Genomic DNA, 26,598 nt, shown 5'->3' with positions numbered 1-26,598 from the left:
CCCTCCCTTTATTTCTCGTTTTTCATCTACTGTATTCTGTCTGTCTTTTCCCGGTATCTCTACATTGCTGTCTCTCTGTCTCTCTCTCTCTCTCTCTCTCTCAACCTCCCACACAGTGGTACCCACAGACATGTACATTTTTTTCATTTCACTAACGAGAGAGAGGGAGAGGGAGTGAGAGAAGAACATCTACAAAAGAAACCCACATATTATACCATACATTCCAAAAACAGGCTAAAAATAAAAAAGGCAGACTAGACAGAGATAGATACAATAAGAAAAACGTTGTTTCAGCTTACATCGGTAAACAAAGGGCATTTTGCAATGTGAGGGCTATATGAGAGGATATGGCTACTTGGGGCCCGGGGTCCCAAGTAGCCAAACAAGGAAATGTTTGAGATCCCCTGCCCTAAACAAGTCGTGTGCTATTTTAAATAGCACATCTTCTCTGTTTCCCTTATAGGCTCCATAATTCTTCCAACTGTAATGATAGTAGTATGTAGTAAACATAATTAGCTGAACAACAACTTTATATACTACTAGTCTTTAAATAGTCCAGTACTACAATACCAACACACTTACTTACTCAAAATGTTAAAGGTAGAATCAACCCATCTCGGATCACATCATCGATCAATTATATTTTATTGTCATTTTTTAGAACGGACACACCTAGCTTATTTTTTACTTTGTCGGTCTGCCCTCTACAATAAATTGTCAGTTATAAACAGTTACTCCGCAAATTAAATTAAATGTCAGGGAGGAGACATTGTTTCAGAAATGTGACCATGACATGTACTGAGTCTTGACTAAAGCAGCCGGTGGATATACTGACAACGAACACGGAGAAAACTGTAGGAGGTAAAATAAGGGCCCTGACAATACACATTGTATTATAAACATAGCTCAATACAAAATACAGCCAGGCAAGGACAAGGACTCAGGCCAAAGACCGAGATTAAGAACCAAGGACGGATACAGAGGGAGTTTAGAAGGGGAGAGATTGCAAAAGTGGATTTCAAAGAGGCAGGGGAAAGAGACAAATTTAAACTCAATTTGGAAGTGGGACACGCATTAAATCAGCACATCGACACTGGACCTGCAGACGACTTCTGTATCTGAGACGGAGGTTGGGAAAGTTCAACTTGGGGAGTTTTTTTTTCAGAGCATTATGTTTCGCTCACAACTTCTCGTTGCTTTTTTGTGCTGTCTCCCATTGGCAGGTAGGTGAAATTAAGTGATTTGATTTGTTCACAGCTAGCAAGTTTCAAAGTCAGTTAAACCCTGTTTGTTTGTTTTCAAAATTATACACAAGTTCAATAAAAAGGAGAAAGCCTAAAAACCCTCCTTGGGAAGTGGCATTCTCCAGGCATGTCTATACATTCATAGTTAAAAAAAACTTCATCACATTGAACATGTAGATCTAAAACATTATTATACAGGGGCAGAGAGAGAAAAAAAGCACAATAGACAGAAGTCAGACAATAAAACCGCTATAGGAAAACATTGAGTAAACCAGGTTAATTTAGCAGACCGTATGGGAAGTACTTGGTGGTAAGGAGAAGTGATTTTAGAACCTTCTTGAATTGATGAAGGAAATTGCCATAGATGTAAAGGTGTAGGGAGTTCCATATTTTAGACCCTCTTAAGCCTATACTGAGATTGAGATGTACAGGCCTTTGGAGGTCTGAGGTGATTTGAGCTACAGTACGTGTTGGATAATTATAACCAAATATATTATGGACTGATTTACAGACATTCTTTTGCTTCCATGTATCTTGTCTATTTTCCATGGGATTGTTATTTTTAAATAAGGAACAATACTGCAGTGAAGGCTGTTTAACTGTTAATAGTCTATCAAAATCAGTTTACTGTAGAGTCAGTTGTTCAGAGCAGTCTAATTGGTTCTCAATACTAAGTAAGGTACCGCTTGTAATATTTCATCTAGCCATTTGAACTGTTCTCATGTTATTGTTTACTGTTTCCTCAGCTTGTCTGCGCTGTTATACTTGTCTATTTCCTGCCATTTCTCCTATGGATTGTCTAAAGTTTCCCATGGAATGTCCAGCTGGCCAGCGTTGCCTTGAAAGTACTGCGGTGGGAACACGAGGTAAGGTCCAGATTGGAGTGTCTGTTTCTGCGCGTGAGGGTTTGTGTGTGAGAGAGAAAGAGCTGTCATTGTTTTCTGTTGTGTCACACATTGACCTGATATAATAGCCTACGTACATACTGTCTTTTTATACATGACACTACTACACTTTAACTACTAACTTTACTTTGAATGTAATTAAATGGAGTGTAATTGAACCATAGGAAAACCGTGTATTTCTTTTTCTGTATTGCTAATTTGCTCAACTTGTGATTTCGGCATTGGTTTTAAATGATCTTGCTAGTCACATACTCACGCTCGTCTCTAATGTGCTGCTTGAATAACTGTTCCTGTGTTATGCTCATGTTCCTATAAGTCTATTGTATGACATTCAGAATATGTGTTTTGGGATGTGTTCATTGACTGATTGTTCATTTGCATGTCTCACATGAACTGACACCAGTGTATCAGTCTATTTGTTTGTCAGTCTTTTGCCCTGATGAAGACCAGTTGGCCGAAACATGTCTGGCATTTTTTTACTTTTTGAGGGCGCTAGCCCTCCTATGCCAGGTATGTTTCAGGTATTTGTACTATACTGGAGTATTTAAATTTTTCTATATTCTACTCCACTACATCGCAAAGACAAATGTTTTCCTTTAAGTATATATTGATGCCAATACTTTTGTTCATTTTTCTTTCCTCAAGAAAAGTTTGATTATCGAGCATTCAGACCTGTATACTTGACAGTGTACACTAGTAAGACTACACTATAGACTTTAGTGTTTCTACATTGCAGTATAGGATCCTTTTACTTATGCAAAAAAACATTTGAGTACTTTCCCCACCACTGCCTGTAGGCACGCTGCAGCTGACCCTATATGAGAAGAGCTGTGCCATCCCTGCCCAGTGCGGTGTCAGTGGAATGAAGCAGGCTGCAGGCCTCAGCTTCAACTACACCAACATCTGCTGTGACACCGACCTATGCAACGGGGCCGGGAGCGCCATCGCCCCCAGCTGGAGAGCAACGGTAGTCTGCCTGCTGCCTGTCCTGTATCTCCTACTGGTCTGATCTGATGGGGCTGAAGGAATGTTCACCGGCTCTATCATTGGTAACAGTTGACACATGTATTGGATTTTGTTTCTTTAAGCCTTATTTTCATATTTTAAATAGTACAAGTCTGTGTTGTGGGGAGAGGACTTGCATATGTCTTGTATTCAATTATTTCCACCGCAAAACCCCCAGTGATAGTTTAAAGATAACTTTGTTTCTCTCTGGATTTTTTTCCTTCTCATGTAGGCCTAGTTTACATAGCTACCACAATAAGAAATACCACAATAGTTCCAGAAATATAATAGAATATGTCTACAACAAAAGGATTTTTATTATAACTTTTTGTATTGCACATCTCCTAGAAGTAAGGTTTAATTTTGACTTCATTGCATGTCCCTTCGGACAAGTGTTCTTTGAAAAGGGTCAAACTATAAATTAGCCTTATATCAGATTAGAATGTGAAATCAGCCTTTACCATCTGCAAAGCAAACAGCCAGTAGCTAGCACTCCTGTAACTGTAATCATACGCTACAAACAACTGAAACAATACAAAGTTTGTCTATATTGATACACTTTTTTTTTTTAACTTTTAAAACGTGTTTTTTTTTTCTTCTTTTATTTAATAGCTAAGGGTCATGGCCATGTCAATGTTACCTTATAGCTAAAAATAAAATGATAAATCACACCTGGCCTGAGTCTGAGTCAAATGAATGAACTAGGTTTGACTACATATCGGCCATCCCCACACACATTCAGGTAAGAGGCTGTATCAAACAGTGTTCCATCTACTCCAGGGATACTCAAATAGATTTACCTGTGGGCCACATTACAAAAATGGCAAGGGGCCAGGGGCCAGTAGATAAAATTACGACATTAATGATACTTGATAACTTCTCTCTTTCAATTGCTTTATTTTCGCAAAATGTATCAAAGTACAATGTGCATGAACACAATATGTAAATAAATAAATGTGTTACATTTTCTTGCATAAACACAAAGAGCTGTTTCCATAACTGCACAAATTATTGCACATAACATGAGTAGCTGTCTGACTGCCTGCCTGTCCAATTCTCCATGAGTAGCTGTCTGTCTGCCTGTCTATGAGTAGCTGTCTGCCTGCCTGCCAGCCAGCAAGTTGGTTAACAGAAAATAAATTGTTATGGCTGAGTAAAATAAAATACAATAAACACAATTTGCCTGAAAATAGATTACCCAGCTATGACCTTTTTCATGAAAAAAAATGAGTAGTGATATGGCTGACTGAGTAAAATAAAACAATCTACCTGAAAATAGATAGCTATAACTGAAGAGCAATTTCCGCAATTTCCGCAATTACCATTTCCGCAATTTCCTCAATTTCCATTTCCGCAATTTCCATTTCCACCATTTCCGCAATTTCCATTTCCGCATTTCCATTTCCACCATTTCCGCAATTTCCGCAATTTCCATTTCCAACTATTAATGGCAGCTGGGTTTCATCATTCAAATAAAATAGAATTCTGTCCGTTTAGCTATAAAATTATGTCAGGGAATAGGGATACACAGTATGTCTTTCATTTGCATTGCATCTCCCCCCCCCCCCCCCCCAAGCTTTTATTTTCGTTCGAGTAATAGTACAACTCTAATAGTATTACTTATAATAATGTAATTAAAGATAACTTCATTCAGATTTATTTATTTTTATTTCATTTTCCAGATTTTTTTTTCTTCTTTTTTTTTAGATTTTCATTGGTGGGCCAGTCATAATGGTCCCGCGGGCCTGATGTGGCCCGCGGGCCTGAGGTTGAGTATCACTGATCTACTCTTTACTTCCCAGTATCATCTGATTTCTGTGTTTGCTACCACAAGTTTAAATCTGAGGGGCGGCATGCAGTTTCTGTAATGAGATGAGATGAGATGTACTTTATTATCCCCGCAGGGACATTAATACAGCATCATAATGTGAAATAAACAGTAATCAAACAGACAGACAGAAACACAAGTGGACATAATCACAAGACCAAGGACCACAGACCATAAGCATTTGGGGGTAAAGTTCTTATGACTTGTATACTCTGATGGAAGTTGGCAAGAAAGATAGTCTATCTATATAATCATAGGAAATTAAAGAGATCTTTGATCCAAAATCCTGCTGTCATCTGTCCTGCTACTGAGCCCTGTCACAGGTAGGAAAACACGCCTGGCCATTGTGGTTTTTATTAAGTTTTTATTGTAAGTTAACAAGAAGTTTATGTTTTTACAAGTGTGTGTGTGTTAAAACATACAAAAGGCATGAAATACTTGTTACTTTGTTTGTCTCGAGTCTTGGCAATTATATTAACCAATTGGCTCAACATCCACAAGAGCCTTTAGTTAATGTCCTTTAAGTGCAACTACCTGAGGCTATAGACTGGACTGAAGTCTAAGCTGCACACAGGCTGTGAGCTGCACACAGGCTGTGAGCTGCACAGGAGCAGGGACCTGTCCTGCACATGGGTAGGGAGACACACAAAGGAGCGGGGAGGCGCACAGGGGAAGGCAGCTGCACAGAGACAGGAAGGTGCACAGGGGTAGGGACATAGACGCCTCCTTCGGCTGTGGAGCGTCTGTATCTCAAGTGAGGGCAAGAGTAAAGTAACGAAAGGAAGGGACGTGAATCACGTGACTGGACACTGACACTCATGTCCGGAACACTTCCACCTCACGTAGGTTTTTATATCTATGGGCAGGGAGCTGTGCAAGTGTGCATAGACAGGGAGGCGCACAGGAGGAGGGAGGTGAACAGAGGGCAGGGAGGGAACAGATCATGATCATCACAAGAATGATAGGAATCTAGACACAAAGTAAAGTGATGTGAACCTAAACAACACAGTAAGAAACATTGAAATTAATTTCATTTGCGTAAATAAAAATATAAGGAATGTAACAAGTTAAAATGTCCCTGAAATAACATGTACTCTTGCAGTAAGTGAATTAAGAACAGTTCTTGTGAGTTTTAACAAAACAAAACACTGAAACACCTCATTGAAATTATACAGACTTGGTCCCTTTTATGTTGTAGTAGTACTACTCTGGCCATGGGCCCTGGAAAAGTTATGTCGATAAAACTTCATAATCATAATTTACAGAAACAATAGTTTTCAGTCAACTAAAAATAAACCAACTGTGCTGGAATTTTGCCCCATACAGTAATTTGAATAAGACTAGAAAAATAACTCTCAACTCTCCCATCAGATGTCTAATACAATGAACACAACATGATAAATACCAGATTGTCCTTCTCGATTGTCTTAAATTGCACTTAGGTTTAAATGTTTTAAATAGCGTTACCCCAATATGAAAGACATTTCAAAACACAGACCGTCATGAGAGCTAATATAATAAAGCTCACTATTAAAATGCTTTGTTCTACCTATATATAATGTCTTGGTAAGTTTTAACTAATAGCCTATTAAAACATAACTTCAAAGAAACAGTGCCTTGCAGTTTGAACAATGCTGTAACTGCAGCTGGACTGACAACATTTTTCCAGTACTTCCCAGACGGACTATATGATTCAAGTCTCTTTGAGGACAGATGGCCTACTTTAACCATAGAACTTTAACGTGTAAAAAATCTGATATATGATTGAAGTCTCTTTAGTAAAAAATCTACTGGACAGGAAGCAGCAATGAAAGAGGCAATTAAGACCCTGATTATGGCAGACAGTTATTTCACTTGCAAAATACCAAAGACCAGTCCATTTAATAACCAATCATAGAATCTTTCTTTCTATTAGAACACTGTCGATTCAAACACTCCCTGCATATTTATGTTGTCTGCCAAAAGGCAGACAAAACAAGCCTTGTTGCCTTGGGCAAACTGGAAGAGGCACGGTACAACAGAAACAAGTCTTCATCACAAGCAACAAGTTAACTATAGTCTCAACTCTCAACTAACTAAACATCCTTTATATTGTATTATATTGGCAAAGTAAATGATTCACTGGCAATAAAAGCTCCCAGTGGATCAAAATAAACCCAGCAGGCCAATGAATCCTTCACAGGGCTGCTGTTGCAGAACAGAAAGAGGAAGTAGAAGTCTATTGAAATCGTTTCCTGCCTCTATAATATTCTCAAGCCCCTCTCTATTGCAGGCACTGGTCTATAGGCGGTGTCACAACCTTTACTTTCCCCTCGCAACGATATTTTAGATTTTAGAAGCAAGATTTTAGAAGTTCGATTAACTTTTGCACCCAAACTTAGTGTGAAGGTGAGGTACTGGTGGTACATTAGGTGTAGGAGTCGGAGATGGAGGAGGTTGTTGAACATTATAAAATTACAAAGGTGATAGTTGTGTTTCTCAGAGTGCACAAGGAATCAGAAAAATAAATGCTTTACCCATATGTTCCAAACTATACAAAAAGGCCATAGAATAGATGATTTAGCAGGGAACTTATTTTGAATGGCCAAAATACGGTATATTCTCATATATGTTTGGCCCAATTATTTGGAAACACAAAGTGAAATATATTTTAAAATATATGTGTGTGTGTGTGTGTGTGTGTGTGTGTGTGTGTGTGTGTGTGTGTGACTGGTTCTGTACACAAGCAAGGCCATCATTTTTGTTGTGTGTGTGTGTGTGTGTGTGTGTGCGTGCGGATGCTCAAAAGTCTAAAATATTTGTAAAATACATTTTTATAAAAAAATTAACATAACTTCTGCCCCTATTTCTGTGTATTTTGAAGCATATGTGTTAAGCAGTATACAGTATTGTTTTCTTGTTCCATTGTTTGTTTTTTACTTCAGAGCTCTAGCTACAGAGGAGTAGGCGAAGTGCATCTCGTCGTCCACAGGACAGGTGGAGGAGAACTCCTCTCTGGCGTACGCTGCATCCAGGTACCTCCACAGGTTGGACAGAGGACGAGGGATGCTGAAGCCACGGTACTTCAGACACACCACCTGGAAGACACGCAGTGTTGATTTTGACAGCACATTTTGATTTTAGTTTTAGTCGTAGTCTCTTGACTTAGTTTTAGTCACATTTTTGTTTGATGCCGTGACGTCGTAATGGCTGATTTTACACTACGCTGAAAATAGCCGATCTTCAAGCTCACAATGACGCGTTGTGAGCTTGTAGATATGCTATGTTCAGCATGCAAACACATGTAATATGACTTGTGTCTTTTACTTATACCGGATCTCTTGTCCACTAGTCTAGTTTTTATTTGTTGACGAAATTATATTATATTTAGTCTTTTTTTTAAATGAACTTGACTTTTTTTAAACACTGTTACAAAGCGGTTCTTAAAAGCATTATTATATAAGAACCACATAAAAGTTGTGCTAAAAACATACCGGTAATAAAAAAGGCACAAAAGAATACAGATGTGAAATAAACAATGTCAAAATCATTGTAGGATAATGGTTGATAGGATCCAACTGTATTTGCTGTACTGGGGGGGGGCAGGGGGGTAGAGATTACCTTGACAATATGGAGCTTAGGAAGTAAGTTACAGTCAGCAAGTGTAAGCGCCTGGCCGTCGAGGAAGGGGCGGGACGAAGAAGTGACTTCGTCAGCACTATTCTGGTCGATCTCGTCAGGAAGTGCAGTGCCCAGGTAGTCGTCTAGCTTCTTTAAGGCCTTCAACAGGCCTTTCTCTAGATCTGAACATGGGTCATACACACACACACACACACACACACACACACACACACACACACACACACACACACACACAATACAGCAGTGGTTCCCAAACTTTTTCATGTCAAGGACCCCTAAATCGACATTTATTAGTCTGCGGACTTGCATTAGGCTACGGACCCCCATTTAATAGCATTTCTATCTCTGGGACCCCCAATTTATATTGTAAAATCAATGTTAATTTAACTCTGAGTGTACCATTTGTACACACTTGTAGGCTACATTTATTACAGACCCATAAGGGTCCATTTGGTTTCAAACTATCATTTAGCTGGGGACCCCCTGGAACTCCCTCAAGGACCCCTGTGCGTCCCCAGACCCCACTTTGGGAACCACTGCACCAAGGGTTAGCTTTGCATAGCCAAGGGAATGGTTTACTCTTATTACAGACAGTGCATATTTTAAAATAATTGTTGTACAACTATAACATTGGTCATTGGCTCAATTGTTTTTAGCAGAACATTAAAGACAGTTGAAGATAATCCCACAGGACAGCAGGTGACCTGATTGCACTGGGCCAGCAGCTGAGGCCATGATGTCATTAACACTAACTCTGTCAGCGATGCACAGAGGGACACCTGCCTTGTTTACAAGTAAGAGATGTTGTAGGGGGTTCATCAAACTAATGGATTTACATCATAAAATAAATATTTATTATTTAATCAAATAATGCAAATTTGAAATGTTCAACAATAGCTCAAATAGGTTTAGGTTTATTTATTTAGCATATATTACAAAAAAATAAACAATAACATATCAAAGAAACAAAAATACAATGCAAGGAAAGGAAAGGAAGAAGCCAGAAGGCTTATATGGAATCCTTTCCTGAAGGAAGAGGTCATTGGTTTAAAAGTTCATAAAGAACAGTACATAAATCTAAAAGTTGTCAAAGGGGGGCAGCTGTGCAGTAAAGAAATAAAAACACAGACGGCACAAAAAACAGAAATAAACAATACAACAAACACACAAAAGAAAATATAACGCATCAAGGTAAAACATGTAATCTACAGAGAGGAAAAAATAAGATATTTCTTTAGATGTTTTTTGAATATTGGCAAGGATAATGAGGATTTAAGTGAAGCATCTAGGGAGTTCCATAGATGAGGGCCTCTAAATTTGATGAAGGATTGATGTTTGGACGTGCGACAATAGGGTAATTCAAAATGATCTCTTTGCCTTGTGGGGTAGGAGTGAATGTCAGAAGTAACACGGAAGAAATTGTGAAAAGAAGACGGAAGGTCTTGTATGCATTTTTTGAATTTAAACATAAATAAACAGGTCTGAAAAATGTTTACTTTGTCAATGGGTAATAGTGAGTATTTAATAACAGTAGAAGATTGCCCGTTCTCTATTTTTGTATGACGAAGTATAACAACGGTTTTTTGCCTTTATTGATAGATACAAGTGAAGACTGACAGGAAAGAGGGAGAGACATGCTGCAATGGTCGTCATGAACAGGACTTGAACATGTGACGCGCTGCCAGGCCAAAGCCTATATGTGGCATGCGCTTGGACCACTTGGCCAGCAGGCACCCCAGGGTATGTGTTGTTAATCAGACTAAAAAAGAAGAATAAAATAACCCTATTTGCATTCTATCTACCTACATACCTACTGTACCTATCTATCAATCTATTTTCTCTCCGCTCATGATCTAAATGCTAAAAGACACCATATATCAGCAGATGTGTGTGACGTGATTAGGTCTTACTCACTGTCGTTCGTCTGGGGATTTGAGTTCTTTACGTAAGCTGAGAACTTGGAGAACACATCCACGCCGGCTGTGTTTGACTCAGGGTTGCGTGCAGCCAGGCGGGGGTACCTGAACAGTAGACAAGTAACACAAATACTTGTGTTGTAATTATGCTATAACATCACATTGTTACTTGACAGACAGAAGCCACTGAGAATGCTAAAGTGACATAATGATAGCTTGTAAAACTAACTCAGAGCAACAAGAGTGTAAAAGGTAATACAAGTACGTAGATCTTTTTTATTGAAGGTGAATGCAGAAATAATTAACATAGCGTCGCTGTCGGGTGGAAATCGTTTGTACTGTATGTCTAAAACTGTTCTAATGTAATTACTATAGTATTTAGTCACAAGCTCTTGTTAATACTTTTCATTGGTCAGACACTATGATGTAAAATTCTCCATTCATTGTCAATGGGAATTTAATGTTTGTTTAAGATGAAGTTTGTGGACGGTAACTAAAAGCTGGATGTAGCAGGGGCCAAACAAACATAAAAAGTTGGAAATACAAGGTTTCGACCCGACAGGCGGGATGGATGGATTACTTTGGGGGGCAGAGATTGTCCTCCAAGAACTCCTCTATTTTATTGGTGTCAGTCTTCACCTCCGACCCATAGATTAGGAAGGGAGGCTGAGCTCCAGGAGCCAAGTCCTTCAGAATGTCTGGCTTCCTGCAGGGAGAGAGAGGAGAGAGAGAGAGTGTGTGTGTGTGTGTGTTTAACATTTTACAATGAACACCGTCCTACACAACACATCTATGACAAAGAGCAAGGAGAATGGGCAGCATATGGTACACAAACACACACCTCTTCATGTCCACCGTGGTAACGTCAAAAGTCACTCCCTTCAGCCACAGAACCATGAAGAGGCGCTGGGAGAAGGGACAGTTACCAATACTCTGGCCATCACTTCCTGCCTGGAGCAGAACAGTGAGAGGAAGTGAGAGAATGTACAGGGCCTGTTAGTTTCTGGTTAGAGTGTAGCGCTGTGGTCCGTGTAGATTTTCACCTCAAAATGTGATTATATGCCGAGCCTAACTTTGCGGTATGCTATATTAAAATTGCCTTGGTCGACTTTTAATTGCGTCGACAATAGACAACACAACTTGGGTGGTGCGATGTAAATGAGAGGACCACATAGTGGTCTGAACCTCAACTTTCATAAAATATTTTAATCATGTGGAATCCACGTGAGAACGGTGTGGCTCGAAAGTGTAGCACGGACTGCAAGCTATCTATGAAATATGACTCCAAATGTGGGCATGGTTTGAGTGCGGTGACCTGCATATGGCCGTGGCTTTATGCAAATATAAGAATGAGTACAAAGTAAAAAAGAAGATATATGTACCCTATATGAGCACATCTATGAGGTAGAAAATACAAGTGAAAGTACAGAGTGGAAAGTTACACGGTTACCAAAAGTCATTAAACAAATTCATGAATGAGCGGGTTAACGTTATGTCATAAATATGACCTCATCCCAACCACCAACTACCCTGCATCTAAAACACAGCCATAAGTGGCCATAATGCTTCCAGCCAAGTGTACAGTAACATATCTCAGCAGCACTTGACTGAAGCTTATAGAACTCATATTCCTACATCCAGGAAATGCTGTATTTCTATTTCTTTGTCATTTTGTTAAATCATACACTTTCTTCTCAGCTCTTTATTCGACTTTAGTAGAATAAGCTATATTTCCCTTTATTTCAACCAAGGGCCTTACATCATTTTGCCATCCAGCAAAAATATTGTAGCCTACTGGAGATCTTGCATTATGCCACATATATGGCCCATCATGCCCATGATATGGCTAGCAAAAGCCGACCGGAAATCAGCATTTGGAGAAGTTACAACGGCATCTTTCACATGAAGAAAAACTAGAAAGGGGTGGTTCAGTTCGACCCACATGTTCACAGAAGAATCATTATGGAAACTCGAGCGAGCCGAGAGCTAGGGGAAAATACATAAAAATGCCATGTTGGTTGTTTTAAAATGTTTCCTGCCAAGACAACGCCCCTACCATGCGAGGCCAGGTTACTAAATATAGATTTAAGTTTAATCAGATTAGGCTTAATTACTTTTGTTTATAAACCCCATGAGTAAGCAATTTGACCGGCAGTGAGCTAATTCTTATGATGACCATATTAAATAATGAGAATATTAATGAGTGTGACCGCCTGATTAAGTCTGAATCAATCTGTCAATGTGACAAAATGTCCTCAAATAAAGCCAATCTACTACCCAGATAAGTTATCAGCACTGAAGCAGTGATAATGGATTTTACCTGCGTGCAAATGTGATTACAGTCGAATGAGTTGAACATAGTTTACATTACAATAAATGCACCAGTGAGTGACTGTGAGTGACACAACAATGATGTGTCACCGACACTGTAATGGCTTACCTTCACAAAAAGTTCAACTCTTGGCTGATTCACGTCACTCATTGTATCTGCTGATGCACGAAACCGTCCAGACAGCTATAGGCTATAACAAATAACCAGTGATGTCAAAATACCGGTAAGCACTTCGTAGATAATGATCAAACAATATGGAATTGCACTTGAAAACTATAAGAGCCTTATTCAACACATCTCTGAACCCGTAACCGTAACGCAGAAATTGCAGCATCAATCTTTCAATGTCACAAAGTAAAGTAGCCTATAGAATAATAGATTGAATAACCGGCTGGCAAAAAGCAAGAATCTAAAAGGCGTCATAAACATTTAAGCAAAAACCCTGGACCTAAACCCCTTTTTAATCAATGTAATGCAAATAGTAGCGTAATGTATCCGATACCTTGAAAGTCCTGGAAGTAGCAGTTGACGTCTGTAGCCGATTTTACCTCGGTGCAGCCCAGAGCCCATAGCCCAGAGGGATGCTCCGTCGCACTGTGATTGGCCAGTTGGTTACCCAGGGCAATTATTGGTTTTAATAACCCTCTGGTTTTAACTACTCTGTGGTTTAAAAACATAACTGTTTTGTCTAAACCCATTCACTCAGAAGTTCACTCAACAAATCGGCCAATATTATAATATAATATTCCCTATAGGCAAATGGATGTAGGCCTATGTATTGTATAGCGTACTAATTGCGTAGCCCATAAACAGTGTCTAAGGCAAGCTATCAGTCACATCTTCAAGTTCAACGATCTCGAAAATAGTCTGTTCAACTCTGTTGTCAGTCACCCTGACAACCAACTAGCCAATCGCATTGTGAACGTCCGCGACTACCGTCCTTTTCTCCTCCCTAGCCTAGGTTCTATAGTCGTCTTGTCTTCCCTGAAGTTCCTCCAGCTCCATGATGTTTGTATAGAGCCGGTGGAAATATATATATGCGTTTGGTTTATTGTAATTTGTGTGCTTTTGCTGTGCTATACTTTTGCATGTTGTTTGAAATGTTTTTCTTTCTTTTGTTATGAGTTTAATTAGAGTGAGATTATTGTCCAGTGATTTTGCTTTATAGTTTTGCTTATTTTGTGTGAATTGCATGAGTTATATATAATATTTTTCCACTGACTGACATTGAACTCTGGCTGATGCCAATCAATGACCTGCAATTCAAGGACCTACAGCTGGGTTGGGTGTGGCCCACCGATCAGAAGCCCTATAATACAGAGGAGAGTGTTTGGAGCAAGGGAGAAGTTGGAGTGTGTCTGTGAGCTGAGCAGGCAGACCATATAGCTCCTATGGGCTGGGGCCAGACGGGGGTCGGGACACTCCAGCTGGGGGCCAGTGGTAGCTGTGAGCGGGTTGACCTTTGATGGGCTGTAACCGCCAAGAGAGCCAGGCCTTCAACCCGCTCTGTAAATGCCACGACCACGACCCCCGGCTGTTGTGTACCCGGCCTGGCCCGGCCTGTGGGGGCGGTCGAGAGGAGCGAAGTAGAGAGAGCAGAAGAGCCAATTCGGATCATGACAAATCATGACAATGAACACAATGTTTTGGGACGATCAAATAATTTATAAGACGAAAAACAAAACAAATAGTGTTGTCTCCTGCCTTTATTTTCTTCTTTCTAATGATTTGATCGTCCCAAAACATTGTGTTCATTGTCATGATTTGTCATGAATTGGCTTTGTCCGCGGCGTAACAGTCTAAATAAATTATATTCGAAGTGCCGATGGAAAAATGCATTGGGGTTTCATTTCCTGGGCCACTCGCTTTTCTGAAAGGGGGCGGGACTGCTGCGCTCTATAGCAAATGCTCGATAAGGACCCGGCTTGATAAGCCTGCTCCACCATCAATAAAAACTAACGAGCTCCATCCCTACCTCTAATATGGACCCCTTGTTTTCACCAGAAACGTCCCTTCAATGCAGTTTTGGAGATAGAGGCCCTGAATGCAGGGCTTTCAATGCAAGTGGATGCGCGCGCATCCTGCCACACCAATAGCCAGCGCAACACCCCATCCTTTGTCCGCCTTCTCCTACCAAACCACACCGTTTGCACACATCTCACCATGCACAACAGCATGCCTGTCCAGACATCAACCACTACTTTGCATCCATGCAAATGTCATTTTTACAGTACAATACCCATTTATATGAAAGAACACATTCTTGTGCAAGACCACCAGCCTACGTCAAAATCGTCATCACTTTGCCAAGTTACGCCAACTCCGTTCACTTCATGGGGCCAGTCCAATCGCGCATTGTAGAATACGGCCTTCACAGTGACACGCGTTACATGAACCACACGACCGGGTGATTTCCAACCCCTCAATGTCCAATCTCGCTGCCTCTGCTCCACACTAGCTCATCCTAACTCAGCCCCCTCCCCCTCTGGCTGCTGTGCCGGACAGGCAAACACACACATGACGGCCACCGCCAGCAACAACCCGAAAAACACATCTCTCGCCACGGCAAACGCCACACAACTACGCTTGGTGAACACATCTAAAGCAGCTACCGTACAACATGGACCTTTCAGTGCCACGACTTCACAATACACTGGAGGATTTTTGTATCGCATCGCAGGGCCGGGGGGACTTGAATTGACGAGTGAGTGTGTGGGCCTGCGTGCGTGCTACACATACTATTTACGTGTGTCTACGATGGCCAGGGCGGTGAAATTCTAGTGTTCAAAATAGCCACGGCCAGTCCCACTTTGTGTTAGCAATAGTAGCCAACGATGCGATCGGATTAAAGACCCCGTGTTCGCCGGGCTTCGTGTTAACAGGTTCCGTCCATCCAACGTGTCCACATGTCTAGAGAATCCAACCGCCGGGTTGCAATGGTGTGTACACGACGTCCTAGCACATCTTTAATGATATCAGGCGAGAGAATAATATTCTGAATTTTCTCTTTTCATATTAGCGTCCCATTAAACGCTGCAGAAAGACAGCCTCGTCTCTCCTAATCCAGGGCATTCTCCGTTGTTTTGATCTGATGAATATACTAAGCGCATCATTTCTGACTTCTCATCCGCCTCTTGTTCAAAATGTGAATGCTTGACTATTTAGCGATATAGAAACGAGAGCACGGTAAGCTAGCAAAAGGGTAAAAGCTGCCATGTCTTCCGGCACCCCAGAGCTCCTATTTTGAAGGAATCCCGGGAAGGATTGTTTTGATTGCCCAGTTATATATTTAAAACATAACTACAGTTTGTAGTAAACTCACAAATATTACAGTATGTCATTTTTTCGTGACTTGGGTCTAAAGTTCATGTGTAGAAATGTTGGGCATTTTGACCAAAGATCCCGGTGGGAGAGAAAAAAAATCTAAATGGCAGGTGGTCAAAAGTCAGAACACGAAAGTGAGGCAAGAGGTATCAGTTTTTTTGCTCAAGGTCAAACGTTTCATGAGCTATGCCCGTTTAAAGTTTGCATCTTCAGTTGAGCGCTATAGCACCACCCATTGGCCAATGGTTTTGGGCTTGGCGTCCTCACCGTTTGGCATTGCCTCAGGTTGTCCCGATCAGATGGGGTGATTAAAATCGCCAAAAAAACCAAAAATGGTAAGTCTACCATATTGCCAAGTTTCGCAAAAGGCCGACAGCACAGTTCAACCAGAACTGTCATTTTTGGTGAAAGAAAAAAAAAAAAGTGACCAAGAGTCCCTTCGGGCTTCCCTAAATAGTCTTGTAACCCAACTGTAGGGAGTACAAACACAGTAAAGAGCCTAGGGCTTATGAAAAGGCAACACGAGCAGAAAATGAACCATGTAAATACAACAAATTGAGGGCACCGCAGGGAGTTGAACCCCATTCTGGTAAACCAGTAGTACCACACCAGTGCCTTAGTTTTATAATTTACAGGTCCAAAATCAGTCATTAGTTTTAATTTTGAAAAATATGTTTTAAAACTTACTCTTGCCGACCTCCTGAGGCAAGATGATTAAAAAAAAGATAGCCAATTTGAATCATGACTATAAATGATAGCCATGATCATGTCTTTATACAATTGAAAGAGAAGACTCACTCCACAAATACCTTAAGGAAAACTCCTCAGACATAAACTAAGAATATCTTATTTTGTCATGCTCATAAAGTACTAAAAAGTGCTAAAAGTGAAACGTGCAGTAAAAAAACGTTTGGGTCATAGGCCCATCGTCAATGCCTCGCCTACTGGCATGGATGAAGTTTTAGCTGCAAATGGCAGCATAGATAAATCACATCAATACACACCACATAATGTGATGTTAACCGACTTGATGAAGCTTGCACATTATAAGACATACATCACATCAACCAACATCACATACCTTGCCCTACCCTAACCCCATTGTTCATTATGTGATGTGGGATGACATGATGAAGCCTTACTCACAAATGTGAAATGAGACAAGACATAAACACACATCACATACCGGGCCTGTGTTCATAGGTGATGTGGGCTTACGTAATGAAGCTTTACTCACAAATTAGATCTGATAATATAGCACCGACAATGGTCTTATGACCTAGATGTTTGCTACTGCACTTTAAGCACTTAAGCGCTTTATGAACAAAATAGATTTTCTTGGTCTCTGCCCAAGCAGTTGGCCTTTAGGTTTTCGTGGCACAAGTATTTTTCTATCTAGTTGTCCCATGTAGGAAACATGGGGCAAGACTGTACAATTTATGCCATTTGTGGACGATTGACATAAATTATACGAGGTAGCAGCATTCTTTGCGCCCCAGTATTTGTCAGCAATATTATGAACATTAGTACACAACATGAACAGCAATAAACACAATTCATATGGCGCAATGCCAACAGACGTGAATGACGAGCTATCCGCAATTACTGTGAAATATCACCTTTAAAAACACATAAATGCACATCACATACCAGGCCTGTGTTCATATCTGATGTGAACTAACGTGATGACGCTTTACTGGTAAATTACATGAAACAGCTCCAAATGAGAAACTGTACGCGAGACACGACCCAAGTCACACATACACTAGTGAAGAACTAGTGTCATAGATAGGCAAGAAAGAAATAAGAAATTACAATACAATAAAGCAAAATTCGATTAAAAACTCTGAGACCACAAAAACAAATAACTTTATTAAAGCAAAGAAGAAGAGAGAAAAGATGAAGGTTGGGTAGAAACCTTGTACGTCCAAAACGGTTACTTTTATGGACCAAAACAACGGTGATCCAATATTATTAATATAATAATCTGTGTTCCAATGTTATTATTTAGTCACAAGCTCTTGCTGATACATTAGAAAAACAGAATACTACATGTTAAATATTCAATAATGGATTATCTTTGCCTCATGAGATTGGCAATTTGCTACTTGTGTGTGACACTGTAGCATGACCAAGTAAGGAAATTAATTTACTAAAGGTTGAACTATGGAGATACAAGGTTTCTGCCCAACAGTCAATGATAATAAACTACACTCACTTACCTTCAATATCAGCACTAAACAAAACACACACACACCAACCAAGGAAACAAATGACACAGCGGCCATCATTTGCTTCCTCTTGTTAGTTTGCACAGACCTACAGCATAGTAAGCTGTACACACAGTGTTAAGGGGCTACATGCTACCATAATGACACAAGACATAAAGCACACACCTCCACATCACATTTGTACACACATAACACTAGTGAAGAACTAGGGCAATAGATAGGCAAGAAGAAAGACATTACTTAAATAAAAGAAAGCTAAATGCGATTAAAAACTATGACAACAAAAAATAAATAACTTTATTAAATCCAAAGAATAGAAGAGAAAGGAGACACAAGAGAACATACATATTATGTGATGTGGATGTGGACAGACTTTACCCGTAAATTATGTTAAACGATAAATAAATCACATGCCTCCACAAACATCACATAACGGTGATGTGGACTGGCATTATACACACAAATTAAGTGAAATTATACATGGCACGAAAGACAACCTATGGTATGGTAGCATGTAGCCCACTTAAACAAGCAGCAGGAATCAGACAGTTAACTAACCTTCACTGCTAACAGCAGCCAGCAGTGGCAACAGCATAGAGTTCACCCAGCAGTGGCAACAGCATAGAGTTCACCCAGCAGTGGCAACAGCATAGAGTTCACACCTCCAGTCAGCTTCACTTTCTGAAATGGCAGGAGAAAGGAAAATTAGTTGTCGGCCTACAGGATGACATTTTGGAAGTCATAACAGTCATAGTCATAACTTAACATGTGACACAGCCCTAGTTTCTACTACAGCCACATGTAATCCAGGTACATACCATGGGGGGGGCTTCCGTCGCTCGGTTGAAGATAGCCGGTATTAATAGAGCCGCGTAGGTTGTATGGCACAATACGTCCCGAGCACCGTACGCCTCGTAATCTCAGGGAGCGTTCGTTGACACCGTTATAAGTTTCAGCTCAGCCGAGTAGACACTCCATTACCAATACCAGCCATCTCCTGAAGACTGCATCCAAGGTCACCGCATGACACCAAGGTCACATGATCAACCTGTAAGACACAAACATACACCAACATTACTCTTTATCCAGATTATACATTGTAGAAATTTAGGAAATTCTTGCATTTTTCTTTTGCAACCAGATCTTATTTTAATGATGTTTGAGACAAAAAACACTTTCCTGGGGGTTTTTATGCGTTTAGATATTTTAGTATTTCAAAGAGTCCATGATGTCATGGACACTGGGCTCACTTCCTTCCTGGACTAAATGTTGTCTCAGTAAGACAGCCCTCCCCCTATGCACAAGGAGGAGCAGTGGACCAAAGCATTGTTGGAATTGTAGTTCAGAAGGAAGTGAGCCCAGTGTCCATGACATCATGGAGTCCATGGACACTTTGAAATACTAAAATATCTAAAAACACATAAAAACCCCAGGAAAGTGTTTCTCAAAAATCATTCAAATAAGATCTGGTTGCAAAAGGGGTGAAGTGGCCCATAAGTGGCCTTATGAATGTGTCTGAGCCACAGTTACAACTTGTGTTACCATTATGTACTAAAGTAAAAGGGTATGTGTCAAAATGCACTTAAAAAATTTGCTCATTACACAGAAATGTCCCATATCAAATGTTTGAAAGAAAAATAAATCTGAATATAGCAGATCTCACAATGCATTGCATCAGAGATTGTAGATCAGCCACTTCCAAATGGCCAAAATGTGGTTGTAGCCCAGTGGTAAATTGTGTAGCCAAAAGGATATATTTTTTTAAATAATCCGAATCTACAAAATAACTAGTTAAGTGTCCAAATAATAGAATATAAAAGTACAATATTATTGTCCACAGTACTTCAGTAGATTTACTTTCCACCTGTTTGTTTATTTGTTTGTGTCTCAAAAAGTACCAACACATTCCTCATATTGTTGTCCTTTTAGAGTCACAATAAACAACCAACAGTCCTTCTAACAACACTATTAAATGTTTAAACAATAACAGCGTTAATGTTGGCTAACAACAACCATGCGGTTCTCAAACAAACCTTACCTTATTGCAGATACGCCCAAAACACTCTGCTACGGACCGTGTGTGGCTACATTTTAAATCATAAGCCCCGCCTACCTTATCCGGGTCTAGACCGTCGGTCATTGGTCCGTCAGAGTGAATGGACAGACAGACAGACAGACAGACAGACAGACAGACAAGACAGTTGATCGACAGTTCATCATAAATCGGTTCATATTGCTGTCGGTCGGAGGAGGCACACAGTATATCACTGGAACTCTGAACAGAGCAGTACAGTCTACAGAATAGACAATTCATCATCTTGTGCATGTAACCGAGGCCAATGTGTACGATCAGTGATCGCAGGTTGCCATGTTTGGTACCTGGTGGGTACCAAACAGGCAAAAAGTTTAGGCCAAAAATAATTATCTTACTCACCATGCAAGAAAAACCTCATACTGAAAGATGGGCTACTTTGCCACTAGACCTGAACTCAAGGTTGGAGGCAGTTAAAATAAATGTATTATCCAGATTGCTCTTTCTATTCCAATCCTTGCCTGTAGAGGTCCCACAAGGGCAATTTATTACATGGGACAGAATGATTTCTAGGTTTGTGGGCCGGGCAGAGGCTAAGGGTCAGATTTCAAACCCTTCAACTCCCAAAGGAAAGAGGGGGCATGAGTCTTCCCAACCTAAAAATGTACTATTATTCTGCCCAGTTACGGTATGTAGGATGTTGGTGTAAACCAGATTATATAGCAAAATGGAAAGATATGGAAAAGGAATTCAACAAATTCTGAATATTATAGGAGACAAGGAAAAGTTTAAGAAAATAAAACACTGTATGGATCCAATCACCCTATTTACACTGGAGATCTGGTTTAAAATAGTAAAAAAAAAAAAAGTTAGAAGAGGATATAAAGATTTTAAAATGGATGGCATTTGATAGTTCATTTAAACCTGCAGGGTATGATAAGGAATTTAAAATATGCAGTAATAGAGGAATGACAGCATGGTGTGTTTTGGAGAAAAATGGGGCATTGGAGAGTTTCACAGATTTGAGTGTTAAATACATTTCTTCAGGTATTTGCAACTAAGGGATTATTATTACACTAAGGAAGTCAAAGGGAGGCCCTCCATAGAAGTGAATGGTATTGTCCAAATCATTAAAAATATATACAAGGGGAAAAAGATTCGAATTATATCAGCAATATATACAACTCTGATGAGTGGCAGTCATTCAACGGAATACATTAAAAATAAATGGGAAGCAGAACTAAACATAGAAATTACAGAAAAAGATTGGACACATATATAGGAGAATGCACCAGTCAACTACCAATTCACGGATATGGAGGGAATTCTCTTATTCCCTATGCAGATTTTTTTAACACCAAAAATCAAGAGTAAGCAGTTGAAGCAACAGATACAATGTTGGAGAGGTTGTGGGGATGCAAATGTAGATCACTCAAATGTTTTTTGGAAATGTCCCAAAATGGATGAGTTTTGGAAAATGATACATGATCAGATACAAAAGATATTGGGATATGAGGTGCCTATGAAGTGTGATGTTTTGTATTTAGGAAACTTGATGGGGGGTAAGATTCGAGGAGAGGATAGATATTTGGTAAACATTTTACTGGCGGCAGCAAAGAAAGCTATCACAAAAAAATGGGGACAGATGGAACCTCCAACACAGGGACAATGGGAGGACTTGATTCAGGAGATTCATTTTATGGAGAAACTAACACAAAACACACCGTCAGTTGTGTGTGTTGTCATTCTCATCCTCAGCCACTAGATGGCATACTAGACTGGAAGGTCAGGTCCCTTCAATACATCCATTCCATTGGGTCAAATGCTGTAAAGCAATAGTGAGACAAAGCTGTTTAATAATTGCGTGTGGACTGTGGAGACAATATGGCCTGGATGACCCTTGATGTAAAAGGAGCCATGGGTATTCATCGTGCACCAGCACCGACCATACCCTCTTCTTTGTGTTGGTATACAACGCATACGCATGCTTTGCCGAGAGGGTTATGAATTCGAGCATCTGACGCAGAAAGATAACAATGATGTAAATACTATTCAGTTATCAGTTCTGCAGGATTTGTTTCCCTTTGGAATCCCGGAAACTATTATAACAGCCTATAAGCCTTTGGCGAAAAGCAGAAATACAAAGAATGGGTGATGTAAATATTTATTAAATGCTTTAAAAAGTGTCATTGTTATGTTATGTCTTGTTTGTCATGTCTATAAAAACCTAATAAAAACTAATATAATAAAAAAGGGGAATGCAGGCAATGTCAATTAAAGTAGCATTATAAGGATCACTGTAGCGTAGCCTATAATTTGCTGTTGATCAATACTTGCACATAAGTATCAATTCAACCAAGTAGCCTATATACCACAGAAGATGTATTGAGTGACTGATGCATGCAAATAGGCAAAGGCCATATCATATAATGTGGCCTCATGCACTGGCTACACTACAAAAATAAAATAGTGATATGCATACATAATCACTATACTACAAGGAAGTGCATTATACATAGATTAAAGCCTGCAAGAAATACCAGATTGTTGCAGGTACAGGCTATTTAAAAGATATGTTTTGGTGTACAATAGAAATATACTGTAGCCTACAGTTTGAACTGGGCCGTTGCCTCTATACAGAAAGCAGCATGGCAATGATGCAGACTAGGGCTGTGGTGGTGGTCAGTGAGAAGAACTGAACAGACATGGCTCCATTGCAGAGGTCTGTCTGGCAGCACTGAAAGCTGCTGGTGAATCCTGCTCCCAGCAGATAGCCCGTCAGCGTCACGCCACACAGGTCTGAGTCCAGACACCCACGGTTGTGCAGGGAGAGGACATCTGTGGCATTGAATTCTGGGAAGGTTGAGTATATGGAAGAAGAAGATGTAATTGGTTTGGAAAACTGCATGGGCAACCTGAAAGATCATTCACAGCTCAAACAAAGACCTAAGATTAAAAAATGTATAATATATATTTTGATGGCGAAGCTTTTCAGGAATAGAAAGCCTGCAATTTCTATTAGCTTGGATTCCCCATCGATGATGTCACTGTTGGACAGGTTTTTGAACTGCCCACAGCCTTCCTTTGAGACACAGACAGAGTAGAAAAACATTGTGGCATTTTATCATGAACATTAGTCAGGACCAATTATATGAAGGTAATCAAGGTAGGCCTATAGGTTGAAAAGTGGTGAAGTGGTCCTTTAACTTTTTTTGTCAACACAGTGAAGAAACTCACGTGCTTCTCCAGAGTAGCAGTTAAGAGTAGAGTTGTCACACACAACATCTGATGGAAACAGGCAATTCCCAAACACACCGACGGAACACTGCTTGCAGGTCAGACACTGGGCTGTGGAATGCAAGGACATCAGGTCCATAACTCACCCAGCAGCGTGTTTCACAGGTACACACAATCAGTGGCACTAACTGAACTTGCATATCACATTTCTGTTATCAGACATAAAGCAGGTAGAGCAGGTTTGTCTTGCTAATGTAGTAGCCTACTAATTTAAGAATATTGCTGTAGGGCTGTTTTTGTACAATTTTCATTTGTATCATCGTATGTGCACGTTCACATTTTGTAGCCAGCCTGCCTCTTGTGTGTCAGTTTGGGGCCTGCAACAACGTTGTTTTGTCTGATAGCTCCTATAGTATTAGATATATTGTTTGCAGTTTTGATGTCACAATGAACTTGGGTTGCCAAGTAAACGAAGCAAGATGGCCACAGCTGATGGCTGACGTGAGGTACATTTCAAGCACAACTCAATACAAAAACTGTGGACGGCACCATAAAGCATTACACTTGTTTACAATATTGGTCAATGTACAAATATACACTTCTATATAACAAAAAAACAAGGAAATCATCATAAACTGATTTAAAAAGGGGGAAAAAAACATGTCGAATTGTATGTGCCTTTTGAGAGCGGTTTTGAAGGAGTCAAGGGATTCACATGTCTTAATGACTGTTGGTAGGACATTCCACATTTTGGTGGCATAGGAGCGAAATTAATTTAGTCCCTTGTTTGTTAATATTGTTTTTCATTTTCATTTTCTTTCTTTTTTAGAAAGGATAGGGGAATTAAAGGACATGCAACACACATCTCCAAACGGAAACTTTATGTTTGGATCATGTGTTCATGATCTGACATAATTTAGTAATTTAAACTTTATGTTTGGATCATGTGTTCATGATCTGACATCATTTACATTTAGTCATTTAAACTTCATGTTTGGATCATGTGTTCATGATCTGACATCATTTAGTCATTTAAACTTTATGTTTGGATCATGTGTTCATGATCTGACATCATTTAGTCATTTAAACTTTATGTTTGGATCATGTGTTCATGATCTGACATCATTTAGTCATTTAAACTTTATGTTTGGATCATGTGTTCATGATCTGACATCATTTAGTCATTTAAACTTTATGTTTGGATCATGTGTTCATGATCTGACATCATTTAGTCATTTAAACTTTATGTTTGGATCATGTGTTCATGATCTGACATTATTTAGTCATTTAAACTTTATGTTTGGATCATGTGTTCATGATCTGACATCATTTAGTCATTTAAACTTTATGTTTGGATCATGTGTTCATGATCTGACATTATTTAGTCATTTAAACTTTATGTTTGGATCATGTGTTCATGATCTGACATCATTTGTCATTTAAACTTTATGTTTGGATCATGTGTTCATGATCTGACATAATTTAGTCATTTTGAAAATTCAGTGTAGCCCACTGCAAGAACGCCTTATACAATATTACATACTTCATGAGAATGACTCTACTGTACATTGGATCTGATATTGTGCTTCATTGGTTTATAGGAATGTTATTCTGCAGTAATTCTGTAGGAGGCCTCACGAGATTTAATCATGGGAGGCTATTAGTAGAACCAGTTGTCATTCTCTTTGTTTGTCCCATTCCTTTCTTTGTTTATGAGCCTCTAGGTCGTGTGACTTATTTTCAAGTATAACTGTTTCTTTAGTGATATTTTTCTAGTCCTCCAATAGGGCGCTGCATGGATGACGTCTTTTTGTAGGCCAACCCAGAAGTTACTCCTGCCAGGGTTCTGACATCCATGGTTACCACCACAGAGTTTCAATGGAATCTTTTAAGGGTTTTAGATAAATATAATAACACGGATTGTTCAACAAGATAATTGTCACAAATCAAAATATTGTTGAACCACAGAGAGAAATAAAATACATGGAAAAAACACAGCTTAAAAATGATTGAGATAATGGCTGTAATTGATGTTGTAGAAAAACATTAGACATTAGAAATTAAAACCCCTATGGGGAAAAAACTTGTGAAGGGAACTCGTTTCCGCATTGTAGGCCTCACAGACTGCACTGTATTATGACTATGTTGTTTAGTTAGTTAACTTTGGGAAATCTGATTAGCATACAACTTAGATGTAGTCATTTGGGTGTAAATCTCTACCATACAGATTGAACAAAAGATCATTTTATTCATTAAAAAAAAGTTACATATAGTGCTGCTTTACCAGTTTGTTTGAGAAAAAGGTGAAAGACCTAATTTTGGATTTTTTATCCGAAATAAATAAATATAGCATAATTGTGGTTTGTTGCCATATGTTTATGACGTGACCTGTATAAATAAGCTTATCTCTACTAACAAACAAACAAACATTTTTATAAAAGAAACATGGCTATTTATAAGTTACTTACCAGCTGCTATGAAAGCTCCCACGATAATCACTGTGTTCCACATATTAACACAAGTAATCTTCTTGTAGACAGCAGGTACAAAAGCTACAAAAGGTGAAAAGGAGGTTACGGTAATTTGTTGTACTCAAGGAAGGCACTGGTCAGACTGAATAATGCCAGGAAAGAAAAGACAATGACAAAGCAATGAGAGAAAAGAATGAGGTAAATCAAGTTCTTCCCGCTAAGAGGAAGTAGGCCTATATGCCACTTTCCATGTAAAGTCCATAAACAATCATGTACAGTTCTGTTTTTGTTCATTATGTTCGTTATTCAACACAGATATCACCTTTCAAATACAAATGCCATCTTTTTTTCCCACACGTCTATATTGGCAAAGCATTATTCAAGAAATCCAATAATCCAAATAAATTACAGTGAAAATGTTCACATGGCTAATAGCTGCTTTTCCAAACAGG

At 39.4% G+C, this 26,598-nt stretch overlaps 3 protein-coding genes across 3 annotated transcripts; 1 reads left to right on the top strand and 2 right to left on the bottom strand.

Annotated features, from left to right (window-relative positions):
- Positions 1–843: 843 nt before the first annotated feature.
- LOC308331861 (uncharacterized protein) lies at positions 844–3,816 on the top strand. Its single transcript, XM_080787386.1, has 3 exons — positions 844–1,223; positions 1,991–2,110; positions 2,947–3,816. The coding sequence occupies exons 1-3, from the start codon at positions 1,172–1,174 to the stop codon at positions 3,156–3,158; spliced, it is 384 nt and encodes a 127-aa protein (XP_080643512.1). The 5' UTR covers positions 844–1,171; the 3' UTR covers positions 3,159–3,816.
- Positions 3,817–5,326: 1,510 nt separating this feature from the next.
- Positions 5,327–13,437, bottom strand: clic1 (chloride intracellular channel 1). Its single transcript, XM_080788299.1, has 7 exons — positions 13,354–13,437; positions 12,960–13,041; positions 11,361–11,470; positions 11,100–11,225; positions 10,518–10,624; positions 8,583–8,764; positions 5,327–8,059 (listed from the first exon to the last, which is right to left on the bottom strand). The coding sequence occupies exons 2-7, from the start codon at positions 12,999–13,001 to the stop codon at positions 7,898–7,900; spliced, it is 729 nt and encodes a 242-aa protein (XP_080644425.1). The 5' UTR covers positions 13,002–13,041; positions 13,354–13,437; the 3' UTR covers positions 5,327–7,897.
- Positions 13,438–22,726: 9,289 nt separating this feature from the next.
- LOC308331456 (uncharacterized protein) lies at positions 22,727–26,292 on the bottom strand. Its single transcript, XM_080786898.1, has 3 exons — positions 26,144–26,292; positions 23,676–23,786; positions 22,727–23,291 (listed from the first exon to the last, which is right to left on the bottom strand). The coding sequence occupies exons 1-3, from the start codon at positions 26,184–26,186 to the stop codon at positions 23,071–23,073; spliced, it is 375 nt and encodes a 124-aa protein (XP_080643024.1). The 5' UTR covers positions 26,187–26,292; the 3' UTR covers positions 22,727–23,070.
- Between the last annotated feature and the right edge of the window lie 306 nt (positions 26,293–26,598).

This window comes from Protomyctophum bolini (assembly GCF_963924005.1).
Source record: "Protomyctophum bolini genome assembly, chromosome: 17".
Taxonomy (NCBI): Eukaryota; Metazoa; Chordata; class Actinopteri; order Myctophiformes; family Myctophidae; genus Protomyctophum; species Protomyctophum bolini.
Note: the sequence above shows the minus strand (reverse complement) of the source record. Positions and strands in the feature narration are given on the sequence as shown.

Excerpts from the sequence above, each read along its gene's own strand:
- LOC308331861 (XM_080787386.1), top strand. The coding sequence starts at position 1,172 with ATGTTTCGCTCACAACTTCTCGTTGCTTTTTTGTGCTGTCTCCCATTG. Across the intron at positions 1,224-1,990 it reads GTGCTGTCTCCCATTGGCAG|CTTGTCTGCGCTGTTATACT; the intron begins GTAGGTGAAATT and ends CTGTTTCCTCAG. Across the intron at positions 2,111-2,946 it reads TACTGCGGTGGGAACACGAG|GCACGCTGCAGCTGACCCTA; the intron begins GTAAGGTCCAGA and ends CACTGCCTGTAG.
- clic1 (XM_080788299.1), bottom strand. The coding sequence starts at position 13,001 with ATGAGTGACGTGAATCAGCCAAGAGTTGAACTTTTTGTGAAG. Across the intron at positions 11,226-11,360 it reads ACCACGGTGGACATGAAGAG|GAAGCCAGACATTCTGAAGG; the intron begins GTGTGTGTTTGT and ends CTCTCCCTGCAG. Across the intron at positions 10,625-11,099 it reads GACAATCTCTGCCCCCCAAA|GTACCCCCGCCTGGCTGCAC; the intron begins GTAATCCATCCA and ends TCTACTGTTCAG.
- LOC308331456 (XM_080786898.1), bottom strand. The coding sequence starts at position 26,186 with ATGTGGAACACAGTGATTATCGTGGGAGCTTTCATAGCAGCTG. Across the intron at positions 23,787-26,143 it reads GGGAGCTTTCATAGCAGCTG|CCCAGTGTCTGACCTGCAAG; the intron begins GTAAGTAACTTA and ends TGCATTCCACAG. Across the intron at positions 23,292-23,675 it reads CTGCTACTCTGGAGAAGCAC|AATTCAATGCCACAGATGTC; the intron begins GTGAGTTTCTTC and ends CAACCTTCCCAG.